This window comes from Paramisgurnus dabryanus, chromosome 4 (genome assembly GCF_030506205.2).
Source record: "Paramisgurnus dabryanus chromosome 4, PD_genome_1.1, whole genome shotgun sequence".
Lineage (NCBI taxonomy): Eukaryota > Metazoa > Chordata > Actinopteri > Cypriniformes > Cobitidae > Paramisgurnus > Paramisgurnus dabryanus.
Genome location: NC_133340.1, coordinates 43,994,062 through 44,019,994, shown reverse-complemented (window position 1 = coordinate 44,019,994; position 25,933 = coordinate 43,994,062). Strand labels below are relative to the sequence as shown.

The 25,933-nt window shown below is 36.8% G+C and overlaps 2 protein-coding genes across 2 annotated transcripts; both read left to right on the top strand.

The window, feature by feature from the left end:
- Positions 1-412: 412 nt before the first annotated feature.
- n4bp2 (NEDD4 binding protein 2) lies at positions 413-16,283 on the top strand. The gene is made up of 16 exons (XM_065254722.1): positions 413-775; positions 1,085-2,033; positions 2,556-2,680; positions 2,835-2,923; positions 3,137-3,213; positions 3,874-4,026; positions 4,162-6,536; positions 7,266-7,351; positions 7,453-7,498; positions 8,550-8,680; positions 8,759-8,883; positions 10,250-10,376; positions 10,455-10,637; positions 11,789-11,957; positions 12,033-12,156; positions 15,206-16,283. Exons 1-16 carry the CDS (start codon positions 508-510, stop codon positions 15,249-15,251), a joined length of 5,073 nt encoding a protein of 1,690 aa, XP_065110794.1. The 5' UTR covers positions 413-507; the 3' UTR covers positions 15,252-16,283.
- Positions 16,284-19,422: 3,139 nt separating this feature from the next.
- rhoh (ras homolog family member H) lies at positions 19,423-24,218 on the top strand. Its single transcript, XM_065254721.2, has 2 exons — positions 19,423-19,645; positions 20,839-24,218. The coding sequence occupies exon 2, from the start codon at positions 21,155-21,157 to the stop codon at positions 21,743-21,745; it is 591 nt and encodes a 196-aa protein (XP_065110793.1). The 5' UTR covers positions 19,423-19,645; positions 20,839-21,154; the 3' UTR covers positions 21,746-24,218.
- Positions 24,219-25,933: the final 1,715 nt, after the last annotated feature.

Below are 25,933 nucleotides of genomic sequence, written 5' to 3'. Positions count from 1 at the left end.
TCAAAGAAATGCTTAAATGTAATTTTACCGTACATGTCAGAATAGACGCGCCACTACGGCTTTCCATCAGTGTTCACAGTAAATGTAAACTATTTTATAATGTATTTAAAATGTGGGTGCAACATGCGCATATGGGTTATCTTTTTTTATCTGTTATTTGATATTAGCTATAATTTTATTATTTAATCGTTTCAATGGAAATCAATACCGCGGGGTAAATATTTCACTTTAATAAATAAAAATGGTAAATAATTAAATACTTATTGTTATAAAATATTACCAGTTCAAAATAAGCTTAAACATTTAATCATTTTGTATTGAGTATTCTATTTTGGACAAGAAAGCGTTTGCTAAATACATATTCATGCTGTCCATCCACTAGAGGCGCTGCAGGATTTTTTGTCCGTGGAGAAGTTGTTTGACTCGTTTTCCTCTACTTTCTTTTCATTTAGCAAAACAGTAAACAGTGGCTCGATTGCAGGTGATTTGTAAACCTGGAACAGCGGAATGCCAAAGAAAAAGAAAAACGGACAAAGTCCCTCGCGTGGTGCGATGAAGGGAAGCGCTCCCGAGATTCGAACACACGGGGCGATCGGATCTGCTGTGACCCAGGCGGACTCAACATGGGGTAATAGCAACTTTGCGTCCACGCTTTCCAGGAGCGGCCAGTCGGGATCTCAAAGACGAGACGAAATCATCCAGAGCATGCAAGAAATGTTTTCACATCTGGATCCTGAAGTTATTTACATGGTGCTCTCAGAGGCAGATTTTAAAGGTGAATTAATATCATCTTTTACTGTAATTTTTGATAGTGAAAGAGGTCTTTTGAGAGACACAAACAGTAAGTCTCATAGACTAATTTAAAAAATATGCACGCAGCAGATATGAATTAAATGTGGATACATGTATTACTATAACATGCGTAGATTGCGTACTAGTGTGACAAGTGTATTTAGGTATGCCATGATGTTTTAATTTCCCAAAACTACATGTGGTGCAGTAGCTGGGCTTACTTTTGAATCCTCTTGAGTTTTAAAATCTTTACTAAATACAGTGATTTTCCTTCATTTTCTTTTTGCATTAGTGGAGAATGCGATGGATTCTCTGTTGGTGCTGTCAGATGCTGTTGATGATGGCATGGCCCCGCCCCCTCCTCGTGTCTCAGGGTTTGAGGAGGCTGCTGCTCTCCTGGGAACAGCACAGAGCATTGCCAGTTCAAACCAGCCTGCATCCCAAACGCAGCATAGCCTTGGTGAAACGCACCTCACAGAAGAGTTTGATACGTTATTAGATTGGGAACTTGCAACTTTCGCACCACGGCAAACACAAGCTAGTTCACTAATGTCTTCCATACCTCTCTCAGCTCTCCCCCCTCCATCTCAGTCAATCCCTCTCTCCTCTCTGCCTCGAAAATCCCAAACTCACCTTCCTCCTCCTCAAACTCTATCAGAGGGTGAACAGTTAACCCAGGAGGGCAACACTAAATGTGGTTCTGTGACTGAACAAACCGCCTACTCCAACCCCAGGCTCAGTGAGGCCTCTGGTGGTAGTTCACCAGTGGGTGAATTAAGTTTTGGTGGGGGTCGTATTTCAGAGCAGAAAAACATATCTCTTGACTTTAGTCACCTAACATTGGAGGCCAGCTCAACTGAACCACGATCCTCTGCCTTTCATGTCTATCGCAGACCTGAACAGCTTCATAACCACACAGGGGTTTCTGCAGTGAGCCAACATAATGAAGCCCTTCGCACACCAGCCATGTTCTGGAACGCTCAGGCAACTGAGTTTCATCCCCGAAGCGTTGGGCCAACCTTTATCACACCTGTCATTCCCAATCCCACTCCGTGGAACATGAACCCCATCCCTGCTGCTCAGTGGTTGGCTCAAAGACCTATGAGACAACCTCCACTAAAGCCTTCTGCAACAGTACCACAGTCATGGACTCTGCCCCCAAAAAACCGACTCAAATTGGAGGGGCACGTGCTGGTGTTACTTAGAGGGGCTCCTGGATCAGGCAAAACCACCCTTGCCCTGTAAGCAATAAGAAAGACATCTGGCATAAGGGTTTTCTTTTTTTAGTGTTTTCATACATAGTTGCATTATTTAGAGATAAGAGTAGAATGGCGTTTGGAGTCTTGGTATTTTGTTTTTAAATTAAATGGTGGTCGATTAAATTGTGATCCTGCCTATGAAAACCTAGCTCAATGTGATTCACTGTTTTTTTTACATAAAATCAATCTACATAATCTAAAACATTTTGTGAAAATATAGCTTCGATATCTTTAATATTGACTGAGTGAGGTCGTGTCAAAGATTGAAATTTAAGTAATTGATATCAAACTGGTGCTATGAGACTTGAGTCTGGATATCAGAGGCAGGGTCACATTAGATGGGTATCAGTTTGTGACCGGTCAATCAGTTTTGTGCCATGTTAACTAGTGGTTAATTCATTTTTTCCAGCAGAATATCAGCCCCATTTTCAAAAGATACATTTGTCTTAAATATAAAGTGTGTGTCAGTTTGTTGTATGGCTTCTGTCTGTCTTTGTTGTCCAGTGCTATGCTGGAACAGAACCCAGGAGGAGTCGTTTTGAGCACTGATGACTATTTTACTCGAAATGGACAGTACTATTATGAGCTGAATTTACTAGGAGAGGCCCATGAGTGGAATCACCAGAGAGGTGAGTTATACACAAGGCTAAGCCAAAACAGACTGATTGGTTTGCAGTTACTAACATAACAATAAGTTTAGTGTACTGTTTGACAGCCTGTGATCTTTGAACTTTGATCCTCATGCAGTGTCTTTCTAGTGATCAATCTGTACAAACTTTTCAGCAAAAGAGGCTTTTGAAAAAGGCCAAACACCCATCATAATAGACAACACCAATATGCAATGTTGGGAGATGAAACCATACGTTGCCATGGTGAGCAGTTGATAATAAAATGTTTTATTAAATAAGGTACAGTATCAGCTATAAGAGTATGTTATATTTATTTATATTGTAAAAGATTTGCTATTATTGTCTTTCCTTCCTTGTTACTTACTTACAGTGTGGCATGCTATCAAGCTAGCACCAACATGTAACACACAGACTTACTTGTTCATTGTGCTCACCATAGGCTTTTACTTTTCATAGGCACAAAAGCACAGGTACAAGGTGCTGTTTCGTGAGCCAGATACCTGGTGGAAAGCAAAACCCAGAGAGCTGGAGAAGTATGTTAGACATGACCACAAATAAGAATTAACCGCATTTAACACACTTTTGCAAACATCCATTGAAAACCACATGAGTACTAATTTATGCACTGTTGCAATCTCTATTAACAGTTTTAAAGATCCGGTAAAGTCAGATATTAAATGTTTTTTGAGTTCGTCACCCCACAGGAAAATGTGTTATTGACCACCCAAACAAATTTGAATGATGACAAAAAAGCCAAGTAAATAAAATAAGTGATCAAAATCTTAGAAAAATAGGCAGCATTTCATGCTCTCTTGCATTGGGGCGTGTTTGCTGTCGGCGCTGAAACCACACCCACTTACGGGAAAGCTGCCATCTCTCTTAACATTCAAATACCTCTACAAACTGAATGAATTCTTGGAATTATGTTAGTGCCAGGGCCATGCACGGTGGCTCAAGTGCGTCATCGAGCCACCATTTTTGGACCGCCTGAAAGTGCTGAACTCAGAAGTAGTGAAAATTGTTTAATGATATAACTCTGCAATTCAGTACTACATAGTTTAAGATTGACTTTACGGGCACTTTAAAAAAATAAACCACCCTTGAAGAATGAATAAGTAATACTAATGTGTGACAGCAATCCTTAGCTTTAAATAATATTCAATATTTCATATAAGTTCTCTCTTTTTGTAAAGACGTACAAGGCACCAAGTAACAAAAGAAAAGATCCGACGTATGCTGGATCGGTATGATCGATTTGTCTCTGTCCAGAGCATCATGTATTCACAAAGACCAGAACCTGTACCAAGTTTTGTGGATTTAACTCAAACAGATGCTGGCCAACCACAGTGAGCACATGCATTACATTTATGTTATTAATGATTTGTTATGCCATACTGTATTGTTTTTTTTTTAAAGTAATATCTGTACATGAGAAACAATAAATGGAGAATTTTTCGATCTTTTTCTTTCATTCCATTCAGGCAGTCTTTACCACCTGGCATCAGTCATCCTGATCTTGTAGGTGACTCTGGGTTCAGCAAACTGAACCCATATCTTTCCTCATCTCTGCCTGATGTGTCCTCTGTTAGACAGACTGTTAGTCCAGTTTCCAAAGGTGAAGAAGAAGGTGAAATGGCATCCTTTAGTTCCAAAGAGCCCATTTTGTTTGGTGAGAACACGGTGGAAGGATCTGGGACACCACAGTTGGACCTGCTTGATGGAAAAGGGTTGGACTTGGAGCTAAATGGCTGTCTTGTGGACAGCGGGACAATTAAAGAGAGATTAATGGAGCAGCCTGTAGCGTTTTCTGAATCAATTGCTCAGCGAGTAAAGAGGGACAGAGCGTATGATAGAAAAGTATTGGGAGTAAACACTATCGATCAACCTGCGACCTTTGACCCCAAGGACGAGTCTTCAGGGCAGGATAAGGAGGAGGGGTGTGAAGGGGAGCCTCTTTCTGAGGACTGTGTTGTACGACCAGAGCTGTTGGATTTTGTGGGAGACTGGCCGTTGGAATCTCAAAGCCAACGCCAAGGTAGATGTCAGACTGCAAGGAATGACTCTGTAAAGAAAATGGATATGGAATCTAGTGCAGTGGAAGAAAGAGAGAATGCTTCTTCTGATGAGGACAAGCAATCTGGTCCTGACAAACTGAATCAGATTTCAGAATTTCAGAAACTTGTAGATCTTTTGCAAGGTGGAGGTAACCCATCTCCAGGTCCTAGTAAGCCGTCTCCTCAGAATTCCCAATTTTTGGGTGGAAAAGAGGAGGACTTGAACCTGGAGACTATGTCCTGGTCTGAACTCCCTGACTGTGTGCAGAAGTTCTCGGAGTGCACTGACCCAAGCAATGATTTGTTCAATTCTGCAAGAAAACAAAAGGAAGAACTGACTGAGCAGTCAAGTCAGGTGTCTGCTGAAGAGGACACAGGCATGCACACACAGGACAAGGTTGGGGAAGACAAGCCTGTGTTTTCCGAGGATAAAAGCAGCTTGAGCCCCAGCATCCAAGAATCTCATTGTGTAAGGGCTGGTGTAGAATTTGATAGCAGTATAGAGAGGCGAAGAGGGCTTAGTCGAAGATTAGGAAAACCTTGTAAATTGGCACTTACCTTTACCAATCAAAGCCCTTCTTCACCCCCCTCACAATCTCCATTTATTTCACATCTGTCTCCCGGTCTTACACCTTCAGGAGAAACACCTTCATTGCATATAGCTTCATGTTCCAATGCTTCAACTCAAACAAACCCTCAGGACTTTGCTGTGCTTTGGCGAATTGATCAGCGAAAATGTTTTGCAGTATCCTCCGATTTTACTTGTAAGGGTGTGGTCATTTTGGAGGGTAACCCTTTACGTTTCACTCCAAAAACAATTGAAGAGCCGTCTGCCTGCCAGCAGCATGTGCCATACCGTGTAGTCCATGAGAAAGGGTGTCAGGTGGAAGAGAACGACGTTAGGGAGTCACATTCCAAACAGCACAACCTTGAGATCCTCAGCCTTCATTTCAGACGTGTCTCCATGGAAATCCTGGAGGACCTTTATGAGAAGTGCCATCAAGATCTGGAGTGGACAACTAATTTGTTGCTAGACTCAGGAGAACGGCTATATAAAGAAGATGAAGAGGAGGCTGACTTGGAGTGTTTAGTTCCTGTGGAAGCGTTGCGTGATTACAGACATGGGGCGAAAGTTTCATCCATAGAAACGTCAGAAATGGCAATAGGCACAGATGTCCACCCAAACAGAGATGCTTGCAAACCAGATTCGTGCTTTGATGAGCCGAATGTGGAAGACTCCTGCAACAGTTCAGCAAGTAGCGTCAGTCCCAAGTCCCAAGAAACAAACCTAAGTGACCTGAGCCAAGCTGATGATGATTGGAGCACTGGACAAAGTTCACAAAGTGAAGCTGAAGGTTCAGATGAGGGTGTAAGCATGAAAACTGAGAAATGTAAGCCTTCCAATGTAGATCAACCAAGAGTAGACACTAAAGAGGACAACCCAGATCTGCAAGGTCAAGATCAGGAAGAAACATTAGTTACAGAAAGTGAGAAAACTGAGCAATACTTAGAGGGAGCGTTGGGGAAATGGAGTGACGACGAGGGAGGGGAGAACGAGGAAAAGGAAGAGGAAAAGACGAGAACAGAAGTGGATGCCATAACACAGTCAATCTTGCATCAGGTTGTTGAAATGGAGCGCAGAGAGGCAGAAGAAAGGAAGGAACGTGAAAAGGAGAGAAGGAGGACAGACAAAGAGAAGAGAGATCCAAAATCAATGGACATTCAAACCCTGGAACTGAAGCTTCCAACTGAACTTGCATTGCAGCTTACTGAGCTGTTTGGACCTGTTGGGGTCAGCCCAGGTAACCAATAATCAAATTCTGTCTGTCTTTTCATATATCAATCAATAAATCTGCGCCTCACATATTTTTTATAAATGCGTGCAATAAAGTAAGCTAAAGTTAAGGTGATAAAGCATATTACTGCTATTGTTATTAGCACTGTGGCAAAGTTACCACAGAGACAGGTTTGAGTCCAGTCTACGTCAGGGTTCAAGATGCAAGGTACTATGGCCTGGTTTCACAGACAAGGCTTAGCTAAAGCCAAGACTAGGCCTTAGTTCAAGTAAGATGTTTAAGCATCTTTTATAAACATGCCTTAGAAAAAGACCTTACTGGTGTGTATCTTGATCAATGGCACTGGCATATTTTAAGATCTGTCATTTCAAGAAATTTTCAGTTGAGACAACTCAATCATGTGTTTTAGTCTAGAGTTAGCCTTGAGCCTTATCTGTGAAACCGTGATTATATCTTTTTAGTTGGTGTTTTTGACCTTTTCTGTGAAATCCATGCTAAAGTCTCAATCTAATGAGATTAGGAGCAAAGTTCGATTTTTTTATCTTTAATTTCACTTAATTACAATCTTTGACATGACCTTACTCTGAAAATTATTCCAAGGTTATATTTTCAAAGAATGTTCTTTATATTATCTAGGGTGATTTTATGGAAAGAACTGTAAATGACAAAAAATGACTAACATTTTATTACAGTGATACACACATTTAAATGATTTTGATCTTTGTATGGCTGCAGGTGCATTTTCACCAGATGACTGTGCGGTGCAGATAGACCTAAACTTGGCCAAACTCTTGCATCAGAAATGGAAAGAAACTATCCAAGTAAGTTACATGGATCGTTGTATCTGTAAAGTGTTTAAATATTAATGTTATATTCTGATTTTTTGATGTAGAAATGACCCAATCTCTGTTATTTTTGGCAGGAGAAGCACAGACACGCTGCACTCTCCTATCAGCTACTACAAGAGAGTGAGACAGCTTGTTTCATTTTCCTTGATATACACAAACAGACATTGAATTAGACAGCCTTGCCTCTATTGAAATCTAACTAGTCCAAAGTTCCTGCTCCATGTTGCCACATAGAGAGTCACTTTTGGAAGTGTTTTACTTTCAGTGACAATATAAATGTAACTTGATGTTGAAACCTTATTATGCCGTTCTTGTATAATAAGCAAGAGTGTACATCTATTGCCACGCATATACATACAGTATGTGATCCTGTCTGTAAAATCCAGGCTAAAGTCTCATAATCACATTTTGAGTTTGATTTCAATTATTGATTTCACATTGATTTCAGTCTTTGTCATGGTCTTACTCAGTCAATATTAAAGGGACATAAAGGATTTTTTAAAGTGTTTTATTAATCAAAATTAATGTCTTTATTCGTAAATATGTCCTCATTGGTGTCAAATGATCTCTGCCGATGATCTTACTTTTCATTTTAAGTTTAGAATTTCTACTCTACTTACATTGAACGGGTAAGTCCGAGGAGGCTTCCATGTCGTTCCGCCATACTGATAAAATAGCAGAGAGGGACAAAAAGCTCTAGCCGAAAACGCGTTTCCACAACGTGTTTTCGTTCAGAACACGTGAACCAGCTGAAACGGACAATGAGATCAGTGATTACATAACGGCTACCGTAGTTGCAACACGCATTTGGAAAAGCAAGGCACTAGAGAGCAATATTCTTTTGAATGCAAAATAAAATTTCACCACTAGATGGGGGTAAATCCTACTTATTATCCCTTTAAAGATTTTCACAAAATGTTCTTTACATTATGCAGGATAATTTTATGTAGAAAACAGTAAATCGCAAAAATTACTTTAGCTGGGTTTTCACTGACTGTCACAAATATTTTCTCTAATTTCTGTTACCATAATCATTGACGATTTCAAAAAGAAAATGGTTTTAATCTCTGTTTTCTTTTATTAATGTCATACAATGTTATATGAAAACATGCACATTTTAAATCATTTCATTTCTCTTATTTTCACGTTTTGTGTCTCCATCGTTATGAAGCCGGGTTGACAGACCAGTCACTTTTGGGTGAAGAAGTTCCTTTTATGGACCACTGGAGTGTGTCCTGTCCCCCCATCTCTCTAAGAAACATCATGATTGAAGAGCAGGTGATGCAGGACTGCATAGAGAAGGTAACATGAATACTGTACAATCTGTACAATCACTATTGTAAAATGAGGAGGTACCAATGAGCCACATCTGTGTTTTAGTCCAGGTCAAGCCGGAAAGATCTGGATAAAAAAGACAGCGCAGCCAAACTAAAAGAGAACCAGCTCTTCTCCATGTTCCCAACTATAGACCGACATTTTCTTGGAGACATCTTCAGAGATCACAAGTAAGTATGTGAAAGCCTGATGTCATTACATTACAATGGATTTGGATGGATGTGGTGGTGTGGCACAGTGCCTTATAGCTTAGGGCCGCCAACCAGAAAGTTGCTAGTTTAAACTTAAACTAGTTTTAAAGTGACTAGGGTGCTTTTCAGTTCTTAAACTTTGGATTCCTCACTCTTTCATTTGCAACTTGTGACTCAGAATTCAACTGACACTTCGCAGGGAGTTTGATTGACCAGTGACCTGACCAATCTTAAAGGAATATTCCATTTCCTTAAAAGAAAAATCCAGATAATTTACTCACCACCATGTCATCAAAAATGTTGATGTCTTTCTTTGTTCAGTGGAGAAGAAATTATGTTTTTTGAGGAAAACATTGCAGGATTTTTCTCATTTTAATGGACTTTAATAGACACCAACAATTAACACTTAACCCAACACGTAACAGTTTTTTTCAACTGAGTTTCAAAGGACTATAAACAATCTCAAACGAGGCATAAGGGTCTTATCTAGCGAAACGATTGTCATTTTTGACCAAAATTGCCATTTTGTCCAACAAACAGAGAATTTAGTTAAACTGGCTGCACATTACAGAACTAGGCCTTGGTTATATTGGGTCAATTAAGTACGGTAATTTTTACAAACACACCTTACATTACTGGTGTGCTTCTTGAGACAAAAAATGCCACTGATGTATTTTAAATATGCCAAAAAATGCTTTAAAATAAGATGTTAAATTGTTCTCTGATAGCATAGAAATTATGTGGCTTTATTAAGTGCAAAAATTATCCAGAAATGTTTTTTCATGTCCATTTACAACCCTAGGATTTGCCTTTAGAATGAAATGGTCTATTATTACCTTATTTGAAAGGGTCATGAATAATAATGTTGAGCTCTGCTCTGATTGGCTGTTTCTCAGAGCAGTTCAGTTCAGTAGCTGTTAACAGACCTTTTGCTTGAGCCTGTATCAGATTAAGATTCAGATTTTGAGGAATAATCAATTGTTTGCAGATTGTTAATGGACGTTTCTAAATGTTAAGTGTTGTTTTCAGTATGGACCTGCAAAACGTAGCGTCAATATAGAACTTTAGTTCAGCCTAATCGTTAGCATATAGCATTAACTAGCATATAGTGCTAACTCAGCCATAACGTCAGCTTTGTTTTTAGCATTGTAACAACATTGTACTTCATTTAATGTGTAATTGAATGTTTGGGGCGTACATTTCGACTGTAACGTCACAGTCTGTGTTATGTTGAGATTTTCTTAAATGGATTGTTCACCCCAGAATAAAAATTCTGTCATGAATTACACTGATGTCGTTCCACATGGAAATTTCTTCCTGACCATGAGCTTGTGTGTGTGTGTAGTTATTCACTGGAGCAGACCGAACAGTTTTTGCATGCTCTGTTGGATGACGGGCCAGTCAAAAATGTTGTGGCTTCTGAACCTGCCTCTCAACGCAACGGCACAAGCAGAGCACAGAGCAAAGAGAGGGTGAGCTTTCTACTTGTAACTGTAAAGCATACAAAAATCAAACAAAAGCCCTACGTTGAAATTTTTTACTTTACTCAGAGAGCGAAACCGAGGGATGCGCAGGCGGAAGCTGCTCAGTTCCAAGATACAGAAGATCCGGAGTATAAGGACTTCCGCACGGAGGCAGTGCTGCATAAACAACGGCAGATAGAGAGTTTTAACAAAGCAGCTGAAGCCCATAGACAGCGTCGTAAAGACGTGGCCAGTTTCTACGCACAACAGGTAATAAAGATGAACACTGTTTGACAAACATATTTTATTTCTTTCAGTTTTTTATGCATTTGGCAGAACCTCTTATCCAAGCGACTTACAGTGTGTCCAGGGTATACATTTCATCAGTATGTGTGTTCCCTGGGAATTTAACCCATGACCTTTGCACCACCAACTCATACTGGCCTACCAGTATACTATTTAAAGCAGGGGTCTCCAACCTTTTTGTGGGCAAGGGCTACCACAACGAATAAAACAATCTGGAGGGCTACTTTTTGATATAGTCTACACAAAACTTTTTTGTTTTACTTGTTGATTTTATTTTATTTTATTTTATTTTACTTGATGATATGATTAGTATTGTTTAAAATGGTAAAATAAGTAAACCAAGCTAAGCTAATATAAAAATATGTAATAAATAAATATTACAATTGAGACTATTAATAGAATGTGCTTAGGCGGGCACCTCACAGACTCTGTGCAGGCTACCACATTGGATACCCCTGGTATAAAGTTATGTAGTTTATTTTATAATCACAGTAATATGATTAGAAGTTAATATGCGACTTCAAGCTCTAGAAAGTCACTTTATTATAAAAATATCTCTCACAGTCCTTTCACACGGGGACGTAAGGGTTAACGCTTCTCGTTTATTTTGAATGGGTGATGTCATGCGTTGCCAAACTGAATTGTGGATCCTTCGGTGTCACGTCACTGCCATTGCTCGCGGCAAAAGTTGAACGCATACCATAGCCAATCAGATCACCTTAAATATCCTAGTTTAGCAAGGCTAGTTATGCAAGGCCAGAGAACAGAGGAGCATGTGTTCTACCCACTGTGATTGGCTGTTGGCTACTCTTAAGACACGCATTCAGAACATCACAACAATCAGAACATTTAATGTTCCCCCTACAAAAATGAACCATGGTTTAAATGTAGTAACCATTTTTTTTTTTCGATTTATTTTGAGTACAACCTCAAATTTACATTTTACAGTTGTACATTTACAAATTACATCTTTGATAATATGTTTGAATAAAGGGTGAATGTGTCAGTTGTCCAAGGTCAGACATCCCTTTTGGCCACTACTGTACATGCAGTAGATGCAGTGCAAAGGTGATCTCCTGTTAATTTTCTTTGCACAATTTTGTGTGTACCTGTAGGGCCGCATGCATGGAGAGAAAATGCGTGAAGCGAACCACCTTGCAGCTATGCAGATATTTGAGCGAGTGAATGCTTCGCTCCTTCCTGAGAATATTCTGGATCTTCACGGACTGCATGTGGATGAGGCCATTCACCACCTTATCAAGGTGCTTGACGACAAAACGTCAGGTATGTGAACTGTAACTAGAGAATAGAGTGGACAGTTTTATTGGATAATAGTTTAATGGACACATCTTTTTTTAGAATGGCATCAGGGTTTGTGCGGCCCCCAGCTGTCAGTCATCACGGGAAAAGGGAATCACAGTCAAGGGGGAGTGGCACGTATCAGGCCGGCTGTACTTGACTACCTCAAAACCCATCACTACAGGTATACTTATTGGTACAGTGTGCCTTTCTGTCCGTTTTGCTTTCTGAATTACAGTCGTATGCAAAAGTTTGGGCTCCCCTGACAGTTTCCACGATTTTCATGTATAAATATTTGGGTGTTTGGATCAGCAATTTCATTTTGATATATCAAATAAGAATCCAGACACTCATTACAGACTATAGGAAGCATCTAGAAGCTGTTATTTCTTCTAAACGAGGCTCTACTAAATATTGATGTGATTTTTCTGTTGGGGTGCCCAAATTTATGCACCTGTCTTATTTCGTTTGATGCATATTGCACATTTTCTGATAATCCAGTAAACCTCATTTCACTACTGAAATATTACTGTTTTTCAGTTATTTGACAAATCAAAATGAAATAGCTGATCCAAACGCCCAAATATTTAAATGAATGAAAATCTTGGAAATCGTAAGGCATGCCCAAACTTTTGCAAACTACAGTAATTGCACATTGTTGATTCATCCAATGTTGTTCATGTTACATAACACTTTCATAACACCATATAGATTTACACAGAATATTTGGACATAGTTGTAATGTGGGCCCACTTGAAATGCAGCAATCACAAGTAAAAATCGTCATTTTTGATTATAAGGTCTCAATCGCCAGTTGGGTAGTAACATTATTATAAGTTCTAGGCACTGTTCCTATAGATGCCTTCGACTTCATGTTACACAGACCGATCTGTGTATGACATTAGGGTATCGCCATAATTTTTACTTTCAAGAAGATTATTAGGTTTTCAAAGATAAATCTGTTCAATATTAAAAGCAAAAATCTGTTAGCTCTGTTATCATCTGCAGTGTAGCCACCCTCTGCTTATAATTAGCAAAATGTTACTTGTGGCATTTTATCAAGCAGCTCTTTGATGTTTCAGTTCTTTTTATTTAACCAGGTTAAAAACTCATTGAGATTAAAATCTCTTTTACAAAAGTGACCTGGCCAAGAGGCAGCAACAAATAGTAAGAGTATACAAATATACAAAAAAAACATAAAAACACACTCAAAAATCACAGCAGCAAAGGATATAACATGTAGTTTAATGATGGTATGTGGTAGCTTTAAGGTACATTCACATTATAAGCAACTTGTCCCTGTTTGGCGCTCGTCTCTTTCAAAAGAGGTGTTTCTAAATCTGGTTGTCATAAACAAATGATTACCGTCCACTCCAGTGGACTACTGACGAGAGACGGATGACGTGAACTCCACTGCTTCGTTCTCATTGGTAGTCGCTCCCAAAAGTCGCTCATAATTTGCATAAAGTTAACATTTCTCAACTTTGTCGCGCGACTGGACACGCCACATCCAGTCGCCAACGGTCACTGGGTGCTTCTCAATTCTTCTTTATGGATCCTCGGTTCCTTTCCTTGCTTCCTTTCCTTGTGTCTTAGCTCCACCCTTCTAGGATGCAAGCAAGGAAAGACCTGAGGACAGAGGAGACGAAGTATTAAGTGAAATTATGTACTCTTTCCTTGGTCTCTTCGTAACGTTTATTATCTGTTATCAAATAATCAAGGGCATTAAAAACCCAAAATATTTAATAAAATAAAGTTAAATACATACTTGAGTTATAGTTCATATCCTAACTACATTAAAATAAAGACATTCTTAAAAGTGCTGTAAAATTAATATATATGTCTATACCACTGATCATTTATATAGATCGGTGGTTTAAACATAAATATAAAATATACTGTCTGAAATGAGTCTACATTTAGAATAATTTATAATTAATAGCAAGATTTATGTGTGTTTAATGACGTGACGACGATGTGAAGGGGGAGGAGATTTATACGTGCGTCAGGTTTAGTTGATAAAACACTTCTGCAGAGGATACACTTATATATTGTTTATATATATATATATATATATATATATATATATATATATATATATATATATATATATATATATATATATATATATATATATAAATATAAATACAAAAAAAACTTTGGGTATACAAGGATGGTAACACGCTCTTCTCATATAAAATGCAATGATGCGTTTGATAGCTACACCCAGTAATGAAATTCTGAGATGAATGTTCTTAAATATTCGTCATATATAAATATATAAATATAAATAAATAAATAAATAAATAAATAAATATATATATATATATATATATATATATATATATATATATATATATATATATATATATATATATATATATATATATATATATATATATATATATATATATATATATATATATATATATATATATATATACCTGTATTCAGGTGCGCTGCGAAGGATTTTGGGCCCCATGAAAAGAATCTTGACAGGGCCCCCAACACAGCTGAGAATTTTTCCATATTATTTTACATAAAATAATGCGCTTTTATGGTATTTTGACTACCAATGGGGTGGAAAATTTTACTTGAATTAAGTGTTTAAGAAAAAAGAAATCTTATTTCACAATTTTTTTCTCACCCTATTGGCAGATAATTTAGCTTGTTTTAAGGACAATTTTACTTAAATTGTATAATAATTTGTCTTAAAACTGAAACTGTGTTTCCTAAACAAATACATTTTTTAATACCAGGAAACAGCAAATAGAATAATTTAAAGTTAATAATTTTTACTATTAAATATTTTTTAGCACCACAATTTTGGGGGCTTCTCTGGGCCCCCTCTTACTCGTGGGCCCCGAGAATCGTCATTGTTTACCCCCCCCCCCCCCCCTTTACAGCACCCCTGTCTGTATTGAAGCACTATTTGAATATGACGATCAATACTGTTATTCATGTTAGTTAATGGTGCATTAATCTATGTTAACCGCTACAACATTTGAGTTTATTAATATATTAGAAAATGCTGAAATTAACATAAACTAAGATTAATAAATGCTGTAGAAGTATTGTTCATTGTTAGTTCATGTTAGCTAATGCATTAACTAATTGTTACCAAATACAACCTTATTGTAAAGTGTTACCGAATAATTATTACCTCACACAATAATAAGTAAACAGAATATTACTATGTATCGTAATTTCTTTGGACCTGTGTTTTCTTACAGTTACACTGAGCCTAAAACAGGATTGGTGTTGGTCACGCTACATTAAATGAGCTGCTACAGTAAAGTGTTTACTATTGCTGCCTTAAACCAAAGTGTCTTTTCTGTGATCCAGTGGTACCAGCAATGCTGAAGGTATTTTTTACTTTAAACAACTTTGAAGGTTTACTTTAAACAACATACACCTCTCTGTCCACTTTCGTTTTCCAAAGGTTCATAAAAATATCAAGGTACTACATGTTTACATAATGCTTTGTAGTGTATGTCGACCAGTATAGCTAGTTTACTTATTTATTGAAGTTCCCTTAAATATTGTTCTGTGATCACTTTTGCATAATCAGTGAGTTTTAAAAAATGCCATCAAAAGAGATGAAGACCACACATTTGTTTTGTCTAACCATACCAGTTTTTTTGTTGTTGTTGAATACAAAAGCAGAGGGGAATGTTTGTAATGTATTTATAATGCTTGATATGTCATTTTATTGTTGTACATTGTTTTGATCATGTTTTTGGTTTATAAACACAGTTTTATACGATCATTGTTTATATCATCGTCAACTACGTTCGGCGATGTTAAGTGAGTCTTTGCTCTCTTCAGTGTCATACATTGTATATACTCTACATATTCATACATATTCACAGAGTTACAAGATACAAATATAAATCAGCTTTGCATTTTAGTTTACTGTGTTTGTAATCAACATAACAAGGGCCCTGTCCTAGATACTTTAAGACAAAAATATTGTTTTGCTTCATTCTTTGGACACTGTTTTTATTTTTTTGGGCCTAGAGTCAAACATTTTATGTCCCTTTGTAGTGCTGGTTCTTGGGTTTTATCTCAAATTTGGTTTTTATACATCCAGTTTTGGATTTTGATGTAACATTATTTTATAGGCATCTTAATGTTGCTATGCAAATCACAGTTCTTATGTGTGAGAATTCTCACGATCGTTCTGGAAATATTTTTGAAGTCCAATTGTATATTTTGAATCTCCAGAGAAATTTTATATGTGAACTTGCTGATTTAGTTTTGTTTATAAATGATGAAAAACAGAAGTGAAGAATAAAGAATGAACATGTACAGGTTTTCTTTGAGTTTTAATTTGGGTGAAGTACCAGTACGGTTTCGGTAAAATGGATTACTCTTTACAAAAAGGTTTTATTTGTTAACATTAGTAAATGCATAAGCTAACATAAACGACCAATGAAAAAATATAGTTATCAGCATTTATTTGTCTTTTTTATGTTAGCTAATGCAAATACAGTTACCAAATACCATTTCAACTTAAAAGAGCTAAAATTAACATGAACTAACATAAATAAACGCTGCACATATTGTGTACGTTGTTAGGTCATATTAGCTAATCCATTAAATAACGTTAAACAAACGCAACCATATTGTAAAGTGTCACCGTAAAATGAAACAATACTATAGCTTGGTATATTATGTTCTTCTGCCTCCAAATCACATCTGAACTTGTTCAACATCCTCGTTCCTCTTTCTTTCAATTTCCTCTTAAATCAATAGAAAACGTTGGTGGGGGAAAATATAACTCAGCATGTTGCACGCTCAGTAGCTGACGTTTGTTTCAATTAGTAAAGGTCAAATTCCTCCATGATGAAAGTAGCAGCTGTTGGTGTGAATGCTGTGCTCTTCCTCTCCATCAGAGGGAGATGCTGTTGACTTGATAGTATTGCTTGTAGAGTGGCAACCAATGACATTGTGGCAGATAAATTTAAACACAATGCTTTCTTAGACAAAAAAGCATTCATTATTCACAAAAATGATTGTACCTTGAACACAGCTGCTCTGATATTGTGGTACACTGTACAAAATTGGTGTCAAATCAACAAATATTTTTGTTACTTATAACAAATTAAGTAAAAAAAATTTACTTGTTTTTTAAGTTACGTCAACTAAAAATAGTAGGTTAAATTGACCTGCAATACCAAGTTGTTTTACAGTGAAGTTTTCTATTGCACTACACACTCAACTAGTGTTTAGGTTTAGGATATTTAGGGACACGGTCACTTAAAAAAAGCTACATTTAAAGACCAGCTTTATATTAAATAACATTAATGTCATAGAATTAGACATGGGCATGTTTATAATTTACTTGCATGTTACTTTACTTGCATATGCTGTTTGTTCTTAGTTTAGATTAACACTTACAAATAAATGTGTCTAAAAGGTTCTTTCAGGCTGTGTGGTACCCAAAGAACCAATAACATCCACAGAATCTTCCTGTTGCACATAAAGATGGTTTGTAGCAGAGGTCTGACTAAAGGTCTGACTACAAAGGATAAGAAGAAAATGTTTTTTTAGGTCAAAGGTTCTTTGGAGAACCAAAAATGGTTCTTATATAGCATTGCTGCGATGAACCTTTTATGACACCTTTATTTTTAAGACAGTATCAGTCACATTTGGGAAGAATGCAGCACAAACAAAATTAAGCACATTCATTTTATCATTAGGAATCGCTAAATAAATAAAAAAATGGTGCTAAATAGCACCAAAAACTCCTAATCATAGGGGAACCATTTTTAGGGCTATATAACACCTATAAAGCACCTATGAAGAACCATACGGGGGGTGATATAGCACCACTACATATGGTTCTGCACAGGTACTACATAGGTGCTATGCAGTGGCGGCTGGGGACTTCTTTTTTCGAGGGTGCACGATGCGAAGTTCGTCACAACATGTATGTAGCCCGTCATATGTGTGGTTCGTAATTTCAAAATATATGTTTGCGTGTTGAGTGAACCTGTGTGCATCACATGTCTTGTCAAAATAATTGCCTGCTGCAGACGCATCTAAAGGGTTAATGATAAAAGATACACTCGAATTTGCCAGATACTTGCATAATCTCATGCGTAATCAGAGGTTAACTGTTAAGGGGCTGGACACACCAAAACTTTTAAATGCGGCTGAAAAGGCCTTGAGGACGCCGAATGCCAGCTGTTTTTCAGCGGAGCGCTTTGGTAGCTGTGATACTTCAGCTGCGAGCTGGTTGGTTGCTGTGGTAATGTCCCGCCCCTCCTCCACTGTGATTGGGCGGCTGTATGAGAACTGACATTGACGAGCGGAGCTTTTCTCCCAAAGTTGAATCTCTTTCAACTCTTGATGCTCAGCGCCGGTTTTCAGCGCAGAAAAAACCCGCTAGCTGCTGGCTTATTTGAAAAACGCCGAGCTTCCATTGGAAACAATTAAAAACATGCGCCGGCCGCGGGCGTAAAAGTTTTGGTGTACACAACCCCTAATGGACTGTCTTGCGTGTATTTTGTGAACGTTAGTGTCTCAATGGTTTGGACGCGTGTGCAGCAGGCACTTATTTTGACAAAACACGTGATTCACATGGTTCACATGACGCAACAAACACATATTTTGAAAACACGAGCAACAAACATGACACTCCGAACATATATTTTGAATTTGCGCCCCTCTGAAGAGCAGGTACCAGCCGCCACTGGCTATATGGCACCTAAAATGGTTCCCCTATGATTACGAGCCATGAACCAGTTTTAGTGCTATTTACAGAACGTAATGAATAATAATTACGCTGTGGTTATATGGATCTTTATTCTTTTGTGTATCTGATGGTTCACTCTTAAAAATAAAGGTCTTAAAGGTTCTTCACAGCAATGCCATAGAATAACATTGTTTGGTTCCTCAAAGAAACATTTAGTCAAAGGTCCCTTAAAGTTCCAATGTACCGTGGGTGGTCATTCTTTGACTGTTAATTTTATGACGTTCAACAACTTAAAAACAAAAAGCTAAACATGTCACATGTCTTTGGAAAGCTGAGATTCTTATGATTCGAATGATGTAAATCAGCAATCAAATCAGCACAGCAGGTACAATTAAGTCCTTTTAAGGCTTTTAAAAATATATATTTTTCAGGAATGCCATGGGTTTAAAGAACTATTTCTTTTAGACTTTTTTATAATCCTTTTCACCTTAAATAATCTTTTGTAAAACAGAAAGGTTCTTCAGGTATTAAAGGTGCTTTAAAGAACCAATTAGACAGAAAAGGTTCTTCAATGGCATCGTGAAGCACCTTTATTTTTAAGAGTGTTGAATGCACCATGAGTTTTTGACAGCAGAAGCAGCAAAACTCTTAATACGGTACTTTCGCTAAGAACGTCACGCAGGCTCAGCGGAAGCTTACAAGAGATATGATGTATGCTTCACAGGGGAAAGAGCCCAACCTCGCATTACACTTCCCTTTACCAAAGGATGCAACATCTGCTTTGTCTGTGAAGGCATACATTATCTCTGTCTTCAAGAGTACTTGTGCATTTCCTGTGCTAAACAATTAAAATTAAGATAGATTTAGATTTGAACTTATTGTTAACTTTAAAATAAATTGTTTACCAGAGCAGATGCAAAATTGGCCTTCATATCCGTTCATGAATCCCAAGATTGAAGAGCTGAAGGAGGTGAGTTGTCATCTAAAATATTTATACTTCGTAATATATGTACTGTAACTAAATTGTGTCTCAGTTTGTAATCAGGAGGGATATGTTTTTATAACAAATTTGGTTAGTAAATATGCACATGGTGGGGCACATTAACCAACAATGTGAATTTGATACGAACTATTTCATATAATGAATCTAAAAAATGTTTAAAACCATTTTGTTTTTATTTCTATTCTTCATTCTTTAACAATATTCATGCTCTCTGGTTTAAAAAAGTTATTTTAAGAAGGGTTTGAATAGACAATTTTTTCTTTTTTTTAATATATATATATATATATATATATATATATATATATATATATATATATATATATATATATATATATATATATTATAAACAATCTTAAGAAATAACATTACAGAATAAGTCTGTTTAATTTAAGATTAGTATTAAGATGCTAAAGTGTGGTATAGTGTAAATATGTGTTATTTGTCCCATCATCGAAAGCATTGAAATCTCAAATATTGCTGAAAATGTACTTGTTTTATTTATTTATCTATGCCATACTTGTACTATTTCACGAAACTATATGAGATTTCAGTACACCTTAATTATTGCAGCTCTTTTCAAATCTCAAAAAGTTATAAAGTATTAATAACACAATTTAGCCGTGCCTTGGTGTTAGCACAGAAAAGGCCACAAATTAACCTAAAGCCTCATGGGTGAATGTTTCCAACAGTTTTTATACCAAAGAATTTATAGTTTATAGATATAATCATTTCAACCTGTGTGTTAAGTCTAAGCTAGATAATTTTATTTTTAATTGTGTACTTTCGTGACAACCTGGTACAGGCCTAGAATGTGTTAGTCGTTGTTTCGATATTATTTTTGAGGTTGTGTTTTATACCGCATATGTCAAACAAACATGCACCATTAGTTAAAGGAATGATAGAAAGAAAAAGAAAATGAATGCTGTTGCATTTGTGTTTGTGTTTTCATTTTTTTTTTTTTTTTACATTTAAAGGCAACATTTATTCAGTTTCACATTTCATAAATTCTGTGTTAGTCGATAGACGCATTCAAAACACCCAGTGATTGGCGTTTCAAGATATTTAAAATTGGTGATACTTTTTGGGATGCATATTATGTTTGTGTAATACTATTTGTTTTGAGATGGAATAATAATTATAAAATTCTCTCCTTGATTCAGGAATCAACGAGCGTAAAACACTCGAAACATTCATAAGGAAGACAGCTGTCCGACAAATTCCCCTCTTCTGTATGTTTGCGCAGCTTGAAGACATCTAATGTGATACGATGACCTCAGTTCCTAAGCCTGTATTGGAATACAATACGAAGAAGTGAGATAAACTTCACAATGGTGTTTGAATTGAAGGGTCTTCATTCTTGGGGTTAAAAGCCTACAGCTCTAGAGATGACCTTACCATCTCTTGGACACTCTTGATTATTCCTGGTTTGCTTAGTAGACTGTACCCTAAAGTGATTACAACAACAACCGAGACAAAATGATGAACGGGGTAGAAGAAACCTCTGTGAAATGTGTACTGGTCGGCGACTCTGCGGTGGGAAAAACGGCACTCCTTGTGCGTTTCACTTCTGAAACGTTCCCAGACAGCTACAAACCTACCGTTTATGAAAACACTGGAGTCGATGTATTCATGGACGGGATCCAGATAGGCTTGGGATTGTGGGATACGGCAGGACACGACACATTCCGCCAAATCCGGCCAATGTCGTACCAGCAGGCGGATGTGGTGTTGCTGTGTTATTCCGTAGCGAATCCTAACTCGTTGCTTAATCTGCGGCAGAAATGGATCGGCGAAGTGAGGCAATATCTTCCCAAGGTACCCGTGCTGGTGGTCGCCACACAGACGGACCACCGTGAGATGGGCCCATATCGTGCTAACTGCAGCACGGCCTCGGAGGGCAAACAGGTGGCACAGGAGATCCGTGCAAAGGGATACCTGGAATGCTCGGCACTCAGCAACCGTGGCGTGCAACAGGTTTTTGAGTGCGCAGTTCGAACGGCCGTCAATCGGGCACGAAGGCAAACAAGACGGAGACTGCTAGACTTTAACCCCTGTAAAATCTCCTAATACTTGTTAAACAGGGATATTATTTAATTGTACCCTATGTTCTTAGTGCAACAGTTTTTGGTCACTAAACAGAATCCGATGTTTGTTTGTTTTTTGGAGCACAGTAAATATGTTTTCAAAAAGACATAAATAATTCATCATTAAGATGTTCACTTCATTAAGATTAAATGCTTTAACTACATTGTAACTTTTGTTGAAAATGCAGACTAGCTCTGTCAACTAGTTCTAAATTTTTGTTTCATTAGTTAGTAAGAAGTAAATAAACTCCCATTAAATCTCTTTGGGTCACACAGAACTGTGACAAATGTTGCGTACCATCATAAGACAAATCTTTTCATTTAGTATTTATGATTTGCCGACAATGCCTTTGCTCTCTGTCGGACACAGTTTGTGTAGGTTAGGAAAAGCTACATTGAGGAGTCCTGAAATGTTTATTCCTAAAATGTTGATTACCTTCATGGGTCACTTAATAAGTCAAAAACTAAAGCTTGTAGTTTGTTATGTCTGTGTGGTCTGTCATGTACAGCCAACCGAGAAACGTGTGTGAAGTGAAATGTGTGTGTTTGTATCAGTTCTGCATAAATGAGAGCAAGGTAGTCTAAGTTTAAACAAAGCCAAAGTTGTGACCAAGACCTTGAAAATCCAGCTAAAGTCTTTTTTTGTAATTTACTGTTTTGTACATAAAATCTGTGTAAAATAACCGTGATATCTTTAATATTGACTGAGTAAGGCCATAATGAAATGAAACTTTGATGTTCCTAAACTACTTTAGCCTGGTTTTCAAAGACAGAGTCACATTTGCTAAAACATGCAAGTTGCCTTAAATTTATGCCAAATGCAAAACCTTACAGACATCAATGAATCAATAACAAATGTTTGTAGAATTGTAAAACACTGGAGAGCTGAAACTAAGCTGGCTGTTATAAATGTGACACTGACATTGTAAATGTTACGGGCAAAACATCTATACAGACAGAACCTTGGAAATTGTATTTACCTGATGTGATCAGAACCGTTTGGTTAAAAACGACCAATAAATAATGTGTCACAGATAAATAGTATATAGTTCAAGTGTTCTTATTATTTATTCTGTATAATTGCAAAAAATATATATCAACAAGAAAATATTTCTTTCCTAAACACTCTATTGGTTGTCAATGTGAGTGTGCGATACAAATGTGCTAGTGTGTAACCAGATTTAACATTATTATGAGCGAAACTACTTCGTTTTCAACAGGTACAACTATAGTGGCTCCGTTCTCATTCTTTATAATGTTTGTGTTTGTTAATTTTTAATATTGTATGTTCACTCCTTTAGGCTCCTTTAAGTGTCCACGTAAGATTAGCCATGTTTGAACTTACACGCAACTTGAATATTGGATACAAGACACAATTTTGACCATGGACCACAAAACCAGTCATAAATCGCATGAGTATATTTGTAACAATAGCCAACAATACATTTTATGGGTCAAAATTATAGTTTTTTTTAATGCCAAACATCATTAAGATATTAAGTACAGATCATGTTCCATGAAGATATTTTAGTACATTTTCTACCATGAATATGTACAAAATGTATTAATCATTAGTAAATTGTGTTGCTAAAGACTTTATTTGGACCGCTTTAAAGGTAATTTTCTCCATATTTTGATTTTTTGGCACCCTCAGATTCTACATATTCGAATAGTTGTATCTCGGCCAAATATTATTCCAAACCATACATCATAAAGCTTATGTATTCACTTTTTGGATTATATGTATACATCTCAAATTAAAAAAAGACCCTTATGACTGGTTTTGTCCAGGGTCACATTTGAGCAGATATTATGTGTGTACTTTTATGATATGTCGTACACGTGCACCCGTGTGCTTGCATTCATAGTAGTGTTGCTGGTAAAGACGGCACATCACATCAGTGTGGATAATAGTTTGGCCTTACTGAGCAGTTTCTTTCTCTACTGACACAACTTCAGGGAATCATGGGACATTTTGTGATTTTCAGATTGAACAATATGTGCATGGCTAGTCAATGGAACACAGCAAAAACAGAAACAAAGCGATAGAGAAAATGGCTGAGTTAAGACAAATCCCAGAATAGCTTTGATTACTTTGTCGACCTTAAGACATGATATATAAGGTTTCTATGATCAGAGGGTAGGAAAGTCCCCAAGAATTTTTATAAAATATCCATCAACCAAGAAATGTATCAAACACAAAAATAAACTTTGGTTAACACCAAAAATAAAATGTACAGAACGCAAAATAGAATTAGAGAACATTCTTTTCTTAGACACTCCAGGTTTGGATGTCAATGTGACTGTAAGATGTGTGCTATAGTGTAAAACAGGCCTTAACATTATTTGGGGTTACATTTTACTGCAGTTTTAAGCTACAGCCATAGTGGCTAGTGTGTTTGTTAGATTTTAGTATTGTATGTTCACAGTGTGTTTGATATTCTAAACTGAAACTAATAAACATACGATTTTTTATAATGCTCTCAAGTACAGCCTATGTGCTCTCATTTTGACCTTTCATATTATACATTACAAAGCAGGAGAGTGGTTTAATAAAACTTTAGAAAAATATCAAATGATCATGCAGACAAGATGTAAAAACTAAGAAAATGATGAACACTACATAAAAAGCAAGAGGAGCAGAAGAATAAAGAAAGTCAGAAAGATGGAGCGTGTGTTATGTGGTTTATGGAGACGAAGTGATATATGCCTGTGCTTTTGGAGAATCGAAGGGTTTATACCCAGAAACCACATCCCAGAAGGAGAGATTGTTTTCTGAAGTCTTTCAAAACACTTTATGTTTCGGAGCACTATATAAAAAATTGAAACTACATTTTCACGACCCTAATCTAACCGATACAGGGTTTAGATTAATCCAGGACTACACCTTAGTTATTTTAGGACATTTAAGTAGTTTTTACAAACATACCTTACAAAAGGCAATACTGGTGTGCATAAGAGAGACAACCAATGGCACGGATGATGTGTTAAGATATGTCAGTGCAAAATGTTTTTAAATGAAGGCAACTCAAACATGCATTTTAGTTTGGGACTATGATAAGCCCCGTCCAGGAAACCACCCCTAAATGTTTCAGAAGTTGTGGCTTCACACTTTAAAATTAATATTTCTGCAATGAATAGTAGATAGGTATCAACTTTGTATGATTGGCTGTTTTTTTCTAAATGATTGGATTTAGAAATCACATTTAGAAAAGTAAGGCAAACAATAAACTGTTATGTAGTGTTAATGACTTTGGACAGAATAGCAAAATATAAAAATGAAATAATATAATTTACATGATTCTACAGTATTTTTTTTTACTTTCAGTACTACTAACCTCATCTAAAAAGATGAGGGTGAATGCAAGCAATATGGTCAACAAACTGTGATATTTATACCACAAAAGAGGAAGTGAAAATAATGAGACTATTTGGTACTCTTCATAAAAACATTGAATGCATGGATGCTTCAAGTCAGTGAGTATGTTTATGTGCATATTTCAAGAGTAAAACATACATCTTAAGCAGCAAAAAGTGTGGGTTATATTAAATAGTAACAATAGACACATTAAATTGATATCTAGAAAGTAAGAGTAGAACTTGGATAGGTTAGAAATATTTTTTCTTAGTTATATTTTCATAAATAATCATTTGGTTGGCTTTTACTTCTGCACTGTAAATATCCATATATTGCAGATTTATTATAAGCAAACAAAAGTTCATAATTGTTTCTGCCTGACTCATGCCAACACACACACACACACACACACACACACACACACACACACACACACACGTAGAACCCAGACGTATTTAAATAATTTTCAATTCCTAGACATTTACAGGGAGAACACACATAACACAAGGCCATAAAATGTATATGTGCAAAAGAAAGACTGTAAGAAACATATATTAACAACATAGCTCAATGCAAATCTGTCCAGCAGGTCTTCTCTTCTATAAAATGCTGTGGTCTGCACAACACACAGAATCAACACACGCGCACACATACACGCATTCATTCTCGCGAGCCTACCACACACACACACTGTTCTCTTCTCTACAACAGGAAACACCTGCACTGTTCACTTACCACACGAGAGCTCTGATACACATACACACACAATCCACCCATAGAGCATCAAAGCCTTGCACAATCACCTATTTATGA